The following is a 12,273-nucleotide window of genomic DNA, read 5'->3' as shown; positions in this document are numbered from 1 at the left end:
AGCAACCATCCTTCATGTTCCGATGCATGGGGCTCTGCTCAGGCACCAAAAGAGGACCAAACTCACAGCTTCTGTGCTGCAGAGGCTGACAATGAAATTGTTTTTGAAGAAGGTTTTTCTAACAGGGTTGTTTCTGACTCACAAACTATGAGATCATGACCTGAGCCAAAATCAGGGGTCGGACACTTAACCAGCTGAGCCACCCAGGCGCCCCTAAACCATGATCGTCTTAGAGCAGTTCACCTGCAGCTGTTCTCAGTATTTCCATTAATGCACAAATCCACATTTTAGCTGGTCTCCTACTCAAAGTCAGGATTTCTGTGTCTGCTGCCCGTGTGGTGGCACCACGCAAGGTCACAGAGACAGCTCACTTGTCTTCTTCTAAACCGTTTTTCTTCCTAGGCTCCATCTCTCATTTGATGATATTGCCAACTTCTCTCCTGTGCAGTCGGGGCCACGTTTGGGGAAGTTCACTTCCCCAGCCTCTGGCACCCATCTCACCTTCCCGCTTGCTCGGTCAGTGTTGTCAGCCTCGGAGAGGGCTGGACAAGCCTGGCTGTTGTTTATTGCTTTTGTCTTACTTTCTTCCAGGACATCGTGTGCTCAAAAACCGTACGGTGCAAAATTACAAATAAAGTCATATGTCCAAGTGATGGCATTCGTAGTCCTTCACGGTCCAGCCGCAGCCAGCCGTCCTCACCACAAGTGTGGCTCATGTGCCCCACTGTGCACAGAGCTCCAGGGGCACAGGCTCCAGCTGGGGTCACACCTGACAGGCCTGTGCCCCAGACGGGGCCTGGGCTTTTCAGAGTGGGGATCTTTTGATATACTGTTTCTGTGTTGTGGGAGTGTGTGTGTGTGTGTGTGTGTGTGTGTGTGTGTGTGTAAACCATACCTGGCAAGAATTTGAAGTATAGGAGACATTAATATAAAACACATGTAAGAAGGTATCCACAGGTGATCTTTCTGTTTATTTTCATACCCTTGATTAGAGGTATAAAAGGGAAAGAGTAAAGAGAGAATTTTCAGAGGATTCTAACTTGATCATTGATTTTCTAGCAATTTGTATTGTAAGAAAGCAGCCTGACTGAATTCATTGGGTCCTCTACATAATTGAAGATTATTTTACCTTCATTGAAGATGATTTTTTAAAATTCCTGACGCATCACTGTCACAGTTTTGTTTCTTGAAAAGTTAAGTAGCAGAGGGGTACAAAAAAAGGGTCCAGTAGGACTGGCTTTGAGTGTGAGAAGAGACCTTGGCGATAGCGGTAACCTGACACTGTGGGTGAAACGACTTGCCCAGGCATCCGGCAGGGTGAATGTTAGGTCTGGGACTACGTTGTGACTTTTAACTCCTGAACTAGAGCTATGAGCTTTGCTGTTTTGGTTTCTCTAGAAGATTTTTTTTTTCTCCCTTCTGACATTGTGCCTGGCCCATAAAATGAATTACTGCCTGATTCAAAAATAAGCATTTCAAAAAAAAAAATCAACTGTGGTAATTCATATTGTTGTTCACTTTTAACACTGAACGGTGTAGGAAATGAGATCCTAAATTTAAATTGGACAGAAATAACTAAAATAGTCAAATTGATTTCAAAAGTAAAACGCAAAGTTCAAAATTCCATTCAAAATTCAAAAACAAAATTCACGCAATGACTAGCCACTTTAAGTTTCGGGCTTTTAAAGAAACTACTTTATGGCTACAACTTAACATGTATTTCAAGGAAGACATGTAAGAATGATGAGTATATATATTCTTAACTTGAGGTATTATGGAGAGAGATAAATAAGAATATCACTTCTGATAGTTTTTTTTTTCTTTTTTAATGATAGGAAGATAGAAGGAGAATGGATGAAGTTGCTAGAGCCTTGGGTTATACTTCAAAATACTTACTGATTTCTTAAAAATTTCTTTTAATTCCTTTTTGTATTTTAGAGAGAGAGAGCATACGTGCAAGTGGGGGATGGGCAGAGAGAGAGAGAGAGAGACAGTCTTAAGCAGGTTCTACCCTCAGTGCAGAGCCTGATACAGGGCTCAGTCCCACAACCCTGGGATCACCACCTGAGCCACCCGGGTGCCCCAACATATTTAGCCTTTTTAAATACTAGCTTCAACATTTGTAAAATGGAGATATTTGAGGTTATTAAAGAGATCAAATGCAATTACACGTGTAAAAGTGAGCAATAACCTGAAAAGTGTTACTGAACATATGACGTGGTACTGTTACCACGCTTGATTTTTCTAGTGAAGGAAATTTTGACCTAAGAATTTTAAGACCTTTAAAAGGTACTAGTCTTTACATTAAAGTATATCTGGAGTTGGAGCGCCTGGATGGCCCATTCGGTTGAGCGTCCGACTCTTGATCTCGTCTTAGGTCATGATCTCAGTTCAAGCCCCACGTCGGGCTCCACGTTGACAGCGTGGAGCCCGCTTGGGACTCTCTCCCCCTTTCTCTGCCCCTCCCATGCACTCTCTCTCTCTCTCTTGCTCTCCAAAATGAATTAAAAACAATAAAGCTTAAAAATATTTTTTTAATTAAGTCTATCTGGAGTTTTATGAAGATACTCTCTTTGCATAGCTTCTTCACCCACCTGATAGTAAATGCCTCTGTTTAAGCGATCAGAATTTGTATTCGAACGCCCTCTTCCAAAGCAACCGTTATGCAGACTTGCAGTCATGAAGGCAGTACTAGTAAGTACAGCCCTCGGGGGGCCTTCCACCCCGAAGACAGTGGAGACTGCGCGGTGCAGCAGTCCCGTGGGGAGGGCCCCTGGGGAGCATATGGTGAGGGTGTCACTCGAAGGAGACCTATGGAGCAGCACACCCTGCAGCCAGCTGTCCCTGAAAAGGCTAGTCTTCTTGGAGGCAAGTTGCCTCATGTTACGACTAGATGAAAGCCACAAGTGTTATTCCTCATGGCGGCAGAAAACCCAAAAAAGGAACAAAACTTCCCCCTTAAAAAAAGTCCACTGTAGGCTACCGCCGTATTTATGGCCGGCTCAGAATGATATTTCCTTTCTGTCTGCTTAATTTAATGGAGGATTTGTGCTCCGCCACCTCGGGGCCGGCTTCTGGAATGGGGACTTGGAAAGAAAGTGCATGGGAAAAGACGTAACATTTCTTTTTAGCAATCCGATTCAGTAAATGCAGACGTCTTTGAAGAAATTAAAATCCTAGCCCTAGCCCTTTCCTTTTAAGGGAAACTTAGAACTTGAGAAATGAAAGCCAAAAGATACAATCCGCTATGGTTTCTTATGTTATTTATCCGCTTGACAAATATGTCCTAGACTGTGTGCTGGACACTCCAAGGAAGACCACAGTTATCGCAGCATGAACCCTGCGTTGCAAGAGCATACAGCCTCAGAGTGAAACTAAAATGCATACATGCATTTGTCATCGTGGGTCATGAGCAGAAACCCAATCAAATGATGGTATTCTCGCCAGTGTTAACAGATTTGGGCACCTGACTAGCAGCTGTTTATTTACATGTTACAAAAATGACACTTCAGGGGCGCCTGGGTGGCTCAGTCGGTTAAACGTCTGACTTCAGCTCAGGTCTCGATCTCGTGGTCCGTGAGTTCGAGCCCCGCGTCGGGCTCTAGGCTGATGGCTCACAGCCCGGAGCCTGTTTCAGATTCTGTGTCTCCCTCTCTCTGCCCCTCCCCTGTTCATGCTCTGTCTCTCTCTGTCTCAAAAATAAATAAAAAACGATAAAAAAATTTTTTAAAAAATGACACTGTAGTTTTAAATTAATAAAAATGCTTCGTTTGTAGTTCAGTCTCTTTGTCCTTTCAGGCCTATAAGTGGTACGAGCTTGGGCACAAGAGGGGACATTTTGCATCTGTGTGGCAGCGCTCCCTCTACAACGTGCATGGACTGAAAGCCCAGCCATGGTGGACCCCAAAAGAAACGGGCTACACAGAATTGGTGAAGGTGAGTGCTTCACGTGAGTGCCCACGAATCGTTGTCTGTTTTCTACTCAGAATCAGAGAATGCCTACCATGTAGAGGAATGTCAGGGAGGAGATTGATTTTATATCCAGTGACATTTGCAAAAAGACTGGTGAAAGACGGGCGCCTGGGTGGCTCAGGTGGTTAAGCGTCCGACTCGTGGTCTCGGCTCAGGTCATGATCTCGCAGTTTGTAGGTTCGAGGCCCTCATCAGGCTGTATGCTGACCGTATGGAGCCTGCTTGGGATTCTGTCTCCCTCTGTCTCTGCCCCTCCTCTGCTCGCTCTCTAGCTCACTGTCTCGAAATAAATAAAAATAAACTTGAAAAAAAAAAGATTGGAAAAGAATCTTTTCTCCCGTTACCCAAAAAAGGTCAGTTTAGACGGGGAAGAAAGGAATTTTTCTTGAAGAACAGTTCTCAAACATTTTGACTTTAGGAACCCTTGACACTCTTAAAACTTACGGAGCACCCCAAGGAGCCTGTATATGGGGGGTTGTGTCTGTCAGTCTAACTATTCAAGATTAACACTAAAAAGAAATGTACTATTTATGAATTCTTTAAAGATTTAAACATTTCATTACATGCTAGTATAAATAACTTAAAAAGTAACTTTGTCTTCAAAACAAAAATATGCAGTACGTGGAATTGTTTTATATTTTTATACATCTCTGATGTCTGGCTTAATACAAAACAGGATTCTCACATCTACTTCACATGTATGTCATCTAGAGTGGTATTATTATCATATGTCAGGTAGCATCTGGAAAATTCCATTGTACACCGTGAAAGATTTGGGTATGAAAAGGGCAAATAACATCCTTGTATTGTTAAGGAAATGGTTTTGATCTTACAGACCCCCTTGAAGGGCAAGGAATACCCTAGGTATCCCTGGGCTATATTTGGGGAACCACTACTTCTGAGTCTATTGAAAAAAAAAGGCAATATTTTTAGAAAATGTTGTGGCAGATTTGTAGGATAGAGAATCGCTAAGTGATTCTAACAATTTAATGCCAAAGAGAGAGAGAGAGGGAGAGAGAGAGAAATTGGAAGCTTTTGTTTTGGTAGATTAAATCCAAACAGTAAGAATGTCTGTGATTTTGGTAGAGGCTGGTCAGAAGTTTACTGTTGCTTTGGTAAGCTCTTTCTTCTTCTTACCTGTATTAATAAAATGGGAGGTAAATTAACTCATAGTTTTAATAATGTTGTTTTCTACTCAAAATGTAGAAGATGTCATCTGCCTTATAGGTTCGATGGGCTTCCGTCCAGCTTGAGAATCTAACTGCCATGTAGACGTTGTTCAGACATAACATTCTGCTGCTCAGTCAGCTGATTTTACTCCTCCGATACGTGTTTTCCAACACCACCAAGCAATTCTCCAGTTCTCAGGGGACACTGGCTGAGTGTCCTACAAATGTAACTCAGTTCTGACACTGTCTGCCTGGAGAGAGCATCAAGTCACAGGTTAAGGGCTCAGTCTCCCAAGACTGCCCCCATTTCAGACACCAGTTGCAAGTTCAGGCAGCCACCTGTGCTTTGATTTGGCCATGAATTGGAGTTTCCCACAACTCCCTCCTTGGGTTGGATTGCTTTGCCAGAGTGGCTCACAGAACTCAGAAATGGTTGCTTGGGTTTATCCATTTATTGTGAAGGGGATGTTATAAAGGATACAGATGAACAGCCAGATAAAGAGGTACCTAGGATAAGGTCCAGAAGGTTCTGAGTGCAGGAACTTGTGTCCCCATGGAACTGGGATGTTGCTGTCTGTTGGTGTGTGGAGACTTTCATCAACACAGAAGCTCAGCAAATCTTGTTCAAGTTTTTATAGAGCTTAATTGACAATACCCGTTACCCTGTCCTGGGGGCTGGTGGGTGAGGCTACAAGTTCTAACCCTTCAACCATTTGGTCTTTTTGGTGACCATCCTGAGGTTATCAAGGGGCCCCATTCTAAGTCACCTCATTAACATAAACTCAGTTTTGCTCAAAAAGCCTTTGTTTAAATGACAAGACACTCCTATAATTCAGGAAGTCCTAAGGGTTTTAAGGAGCTCAGTGCCAGGAATCTGAGACAAAGATCAGTGCCAGGAACCTGATACCACAGGTCACCCCCTGTTTTGTTTTGTTTTGTTTTGTTTTGTTTTGTTTTGTTTTGTTTTTATGCATCCTGTATAACAAAGGATCATAACAGTTAATAGATACTGGCACATTACTAGAGTTCCATTCAGTCACTAATAATTAGTCTAGTTCATCATCATATCATTTGAAAATATCTCCCAGGGCAAGGCCGCTTAAGTTGGCAGGCCTCCATTAGATCTCATCAGGTTCCAAAAGTATGAGTGGCCCTAGAAATATATGGCTTCACCTTTTCAGGCATCTGGTGTAATTGAGCTAAGAGACAATATCATCTCTTGCCCTGAGCCTCTTTTGAGGCATTAATACAATATTGGCTTTCCCTCCATTCCCTCCATTCCAGAACCTATGTGTTCGTTCCCTTACCCCCAGCTACTTTTCCTCCTTCTCTTCATTTATACTCAGAATATGTCCACTTTTGGAAAGCACATTAGGTTGGACCATTGTGCTGGCCTAGACTGCAGGCAGTGATGCTAGTCTGGCAGACAGCTGCCCCTCCCACGCAGATAGGGGAAAGCAAGTAGGTGAGAACTAGAGGGCTGTTCTTACCACCAGCCAGTGTAGCTACTCCCGGGAGAGGTGACAGGAAAAGCAAGAGTAACAAAATATTGATCACTTTGGACTCTGAGTCATAGGTATATGGAAGTTTATACTGTTCTCTCTACTTTTAGGTGTTTTCCATTTTTCCATTTTGCTGTTGTTGTTGTTGTTTGTTAAAGAACATCTTGAACAAAATATGCAAGATTTCTAAGTCTTCACTGATGAATTTTTTCTACTTGGAGAGAAAAAGGCTCAGGGTGGTTTCAGTTTACTTACATTAAATAAGCATTACTCGACTATATTTATTCTGTATTTCTTTGTAAAAGCACACTATAATCATCTCCAATTGTAAAGAGGCCACCATCAGTTAGATTTTAAATATTTAATAAGCCAGAAAACCGTGGTATGGTGACAATGAGTACAGTTGGATTTATTTTTTTTAATTTTTTTTTTAACATTTATTTATTTTTGAGACAGAGAGAGAGAGAGAGCATGAACAGGGGAGGGTCAGAGAAAGAGGGAGACACAGACTCTGAAACAGGCTCCAGGCTCCGAGCTGTCAGCACAGAACCCGACGCGGGGCTTGAACCCACGGACCGCGAGATCATGACCTGAGCCGAAGTCGGCCGCTTAACCGACTGAGCCACCCAGGCGCCCCTACAGTTGGATTTAAAGAGGTTCTATATCCAAAGCAGAAATAGGAAAGGAAAAACATCTTCCTGGATAAATCTACTACATTTAGCACTGTCAGCGGTTCTTTCCATTGTAAAATTTCATCCTGTCTCAGATTGTATCACACTGAGCTCTTCTGATTCTCTTTCTACCGTCTAATCTTTTATCTCCTGGTCTCTTTGTGAGTTTATTTCCCAACTATAGCTTTCTGGATGCTTTCAAGTTCAAGGAACAGAAACGCAACTGGAACCTGGCTTATGTAACAAGGAATTTGATTGACTCCGGTGAAGGAAGCCTAGCAGTAGGGCAGACTTTAGAGGTTGTGCACCCAGGCAGAAGGTTTTCTTGTGTCTTCACTTCCTCCCCAGCTAGCTTCGTCCTTGTGCTGGCTTATGTCAAGATGGCTGCCAGCAGCACCTGAAACAAAAGGTTAGAAAGTGTTTGAGAGCTTCATAACGTTGTTGAACCACCATGCCAGGCCCAAATGGCATTCTAGAAACCTCCTAGCAGACCTTGTCCTGGTGGTCATAACCATGTCACATGGGCATTCACAGTTACAAAGGAGTCTGAGGGACCAGGAAGCTGGCAGCAGGCTGGGACAGCAAGCGTCCAGCTGGAGGAAGAGTGTACCTCTCCATCAACCAGGGAACAAAAATATTTTCCTTCGGTCTGATTGAGCTAGTTAAGTCACATTTCCCTTCTGGATGAATTACTGTCAAGGGGCCGTGACATTATCTTTAAACCAATAGATCAACTCCTGAAGCCAGGGAGAGGTCAGATTTCTCTTAAGTTGAATGGATTATCTGAGAGGAAGTGAACACCCAAATGATTTTGGAGTGGTGGTGGGGGTCCGGAGCTGATGGCCAAGAATGAATTCGAGTCACCTTTGACTCAAAAAGGTGGTTTTATTAAAGCAGGGCGATAGGAGTTGTGGGTAGAAAGAGCTGCACCAAGGTTGTGAGGAGTGACTGATTATATACCTGGGAGCTGGGGGAGGGTAAGGAAAAAGGAAGGTTTCCAAAAGGACTTTCATATGCTAAAGCGGACTCACAAGATACTGGGGGCCTTGCTATTGCTGAGCTGAAGTCCTTTCTCCCTCTAGGAAAGCATTAACATTAAGAGAGTAGGGAGTCCCTGGAGGAATGTTTCACTCTGTATTTACCTCAAATATTTGTCAATGGGCTTCAGGTTATAAAGACATTTAATTTTATCTACCATTTCCTTCTGCCTTTGTTTCCCTCATCTGAACTAAATCAGGGTTCTGTCAGGAAGGAGGAGGAGACACATCAAATGTTTGGACAGTGACCTCCAGTGTTCAGTGCCCTTGCTGACTGTGGACATGCACTCAGATTCAAACACTGTTCTCTGCTTTCTCCTCTTTCTTGTCATTCATTTTCTTAAAAAAAAAACCTTCCTCGCTTTGGTTCAACTGCCGTGAAAGTTTCTTGTTACAACCAAAGCTGTGCTCCCGAAATGAGTTTTTCACTCATTTTGTTCTATCTCCAGCTGCCTAGAGACATTAACATTCAATGTGAAAGTTAATTCACCATGTGATCCCATGGTTAATACTCCTTTCCAACTATATGGTTTTGGTCAGGGATTCAGCTTTTCCCAAAATCCCAGGTTTACTGCTCTGTCCATATTTCTTAGTACTGCCCTTTACTATTTTTAATTCAGCCAAAATTCCTCCTCCCACCAGACCATCCCATGTGATAGTCTCTCGCCCCTGTCTCCCTTCATTTTCTCCTTCTTTTCTATCCCCTTGACAGCCAATTTTTGTTTATCCTTCAGATGTTAGAGAAGTGGTCATTTCTTTTAGGAGGATAAGTTAGAGGTCCTTCCTTGCATGTGTCCAAAAGCACCTTATACATCCTTTTTAAGTACTTACGCAGGATTCTAACAGCCTCTTTAATTCCCTGTAGCCCCCTGAGATCATGTGCCCTAAGATGGCAGGGCTGTGTCTGTCACATTCATGCGTGATTAGCACAGTATCTGATACAGGGTAGGTACGCACAAATGGGATTTGTTGTATAAGTTTCTATAATAAAGTTTCTTTTCTCAAGTTGTTTCATAGTTGTGTCGGAAGTCCCAGGGATATAAAAATCCTACCACTTCTATTTCGTACGTATGAGCAATCGGCACAGCATCCTTTTTGGCCTTTCCTGAATGTAGGGGAAATTGTCTCATACTGCCACTGCACTCAGAGGGCTGCCTGGAGAAGAAAGAGATCTTCTCTCCCTATTTCAGGAACAAGGGACAAGGGTATTCTTTTCTAGAAATTTTTAGAAATTTCTTTAGAAATTCTTTTCTAGAAATTTGTATGATAGGTAAGGATATTTAGAGTGTTCAGAGTTCCTGTTGAAATTTCAAGTATTTAATTACTCTTATAAACTGTTGGGGGATGGGACAGGATTTTGGAATGACCGAGGGAATATCTTTGTAACTCTGTGATGAAAGCGCTGAGAAGAAACATCGAAATCAACTTCTGCAGAGCTCTGTACATTAACCAAAGAGTTGCAGCCATTTGAGGAACATTTATTCAAGAAAATCTGCTCAACCTCAGTAAGAACAGAAGGATTTGTGGGATAGTAACTTGACTTACTCTCATCCATTCCTCCCCACCTCCAGATAGCCTTGAAAACTGGCAGTCTTACAACTCTAGCTGTGAAGACCACAGCCTTGTGGGCATTACTGTCACCAGATTAGGTTTGGGGCATTTTGCAAAGTTTCGTATCCAGAGCACTACCATTATTTGACGTATCTTGTGCTGCTCAGGACAGTGTTATTATTTGATCTCGCTCTTAAGTACAGCTTTGTCCCAGGATGTTAGTCAAAAAAATCAGTGGCCATTTTTTAAATACCACAGCTGCCCAAGGCAGTTGTACCAACTGAGGCAAAGAAAAATGTTTGACAAAGAAAATCTGATGAACAAGATGCCCATGAGGGGCTTTGAAAAGCTCTGACGTATTGCCGGGGATGTATATTCCAGTGCGTGTACACTCTAGGGTACATGCCCGGGAACTATCAAGGGGATCACAGTCCTTTGCCTCTGGCTGACTGAGGCTCTGCGGAGGCAAGAAGTGAAGAAGAAAGCAGAGTTGTAAACTGCCTGGGTATTGCAGGCATGCTCCAGAACGCACACAGAGCCTCTCACCACAAAGAGGGGAGAGTTACTAGTTCAATTCAATCAGTGAAATCTCTGGCCATGCATTTGCTGACCATCAAACTAACCCAGAAGAGGCTTTAGTGGTCATGCATGTCAATAGAGTGACAGACTTAACAGAATTAATCCGAGAAAGTCACCAAACAAACAAGTAGCAACAGCAACGGAAATCAGCAACAACAAATGTTGGAGGAGGGCAGATCTGATTTCTAGAGTTGCCACATTATCTAAAATGTCTAGTTTCAACAAAAGTTACATAACACACAAAGAAACAGAAGAGTATATATGTTACAGGAAAATACAGTCCATAGAAACTGTTCGTGAGGGGCCTAGATGCTGAACTTACTAGACAAAGGCTTTAAATCAATGTTATAAATGTGCCCAAATAACTGAAAGAAACCATATCTAAAGAATTAAAGGAAATTATGACAGTGATAGTTCATTTAATAAAGGATATTAATAAAGACAGAGAAATATAGAAAGGAACCAAATGGGAAATCTGGAGCGTTAGAGTACTAACACCTTGAGTATAAAATGACCAGAGAGGCGTAGCAGCAGATTTGAGCTAATAGGAGAAATAATCATCAAACTTGAAGTTGGGTTGATTAAGATTATTCATACTAAGGAACAGAAAGAAAAGAGAATGAAGAACACAATCTCTTGTGCACCGTCAAGTGTAACAATATATGTGTAATGGGATCCTCAGAAGGAGAGAAGAAAGAGAGGTGGTAGAAAGATTATTGGAAGAAACAGTGGCCAAAAGCCTAGCAAGTTAGATGAAAGAGCTTACGTGACACACCCAAGAAGCTCAGTGAGCTTCAGGTACGATAAACTCAAAAAATATGCTTAGACGCTTCTCGGGCTGTCAGAAGCCAAAACACAGCAAGTCTCTCGAAGGTGCAGAGGGAAAGAGAACTCCTTGTGGAAAAGGGATCCTCAATATGATTAATAGCTAAGTGGTCATTAGAAACCACGGAGTCCAGAAGGCAGTGGGGTGACATTTAAATGCGGAAAGAAAAATAAAAAGAATTCCATAGCTAGCAAAATAATCTCAAACATAAAGGAGAAATGAAGACATTCCTAGAGAAATAAGAACTGGGAGAGTTTCGTGCTGGTGGACCAGCTCCCCAACAAAAGGTAAATGTTCAAGTTGAAATGAAAACACTAGATGATGACTTAAACCCACATGAAGAAAAAAGAGCATTCCAAAAGATAACCCCATGGGTAAACATAAAAGAGTACATTTTTTTCCCTCGTCACTCTTCTTACATCTGATTTTTAAAACTGCCATGGGGTACACATATAGATCAATAAAATAGAACTGAGAGTCTTACATTTGTGACCAGTTGCTTTTTTGATAAGGGTGCCAAGACAGTGCAACAGGGAAAGAATTGTCTTTTCACAAAAGGACAGGTTGGACAACTGAATATCAATCTGCAAAAAAAATGAAGCTACCTCATACTCTACACCAAAAATGGAAATAGACCTAAATGTAAGAAGGAAAAGTATAAAACTTGCAGAAGAAAACATAGAAATTAATTTCATAACATTGAGTTAGGCAGTGTTGTTTTTTTTTTTAGATATGAGACCAAAAGCACAATGACAGAAGTCAAAATAGAGAAATCAGATTTCATTAAAACTTACACTCTTGTGTTTCAAAGAACACAAGCAATAAAGTGAAAATAAAATCCACAGAATGAGAGGTGATATTTGCAAGTCATTATCTGGCAAAGGACTTGTATCTAGAATATATTAAGAACTCTCTTAACTCTAAAATACAGAGACAACTCGGTTTTAAAATGGGAAAAGATTTGAA

General features: G+C 41.9%; 1 protein-coding gene across 1 annotated transcript in view; it reads left to right on the top strand.

Moving 5' to 3' along the window:
• The window catches only part of ASPH (aspartate beta-hydroxylase), a 225,241-nt gene that overhangs the window by 177,809 nt on the left and 35,159 nt on the right, over positions 1–12,273 (top strand). Inside the window, exon 21 of the mRNA XM_042924217.1 lies at positions 3,799–3,936. Within this exon, the coding sequence (XP_042780151.1) occupies positions 3,799–3,936 (138 nt within the window). The remainder of the gene's footprint in view (positions 1–3,798; positions 3,937–12,273) is intronic.

This window comes from Panthera leo, chromosome F2, assembly GCF_018350215.1.
Source record: "Panthera leo isolate Ple1 chromosome F2, P.leo_Ple1_pat1.1, whole genome shotgun sequence".
Taxonomy (NCBI): Eukaryota; Metazoa; Chordata; class Mammalia; order Carnivora; family Felidae; genus Panthera; species Panthera leo.
The sequence above is the reverse complement of the archived record's forward strand: the minus strand, read 5'-3'. Positions and strand labels throughout refer to the sequence as shown.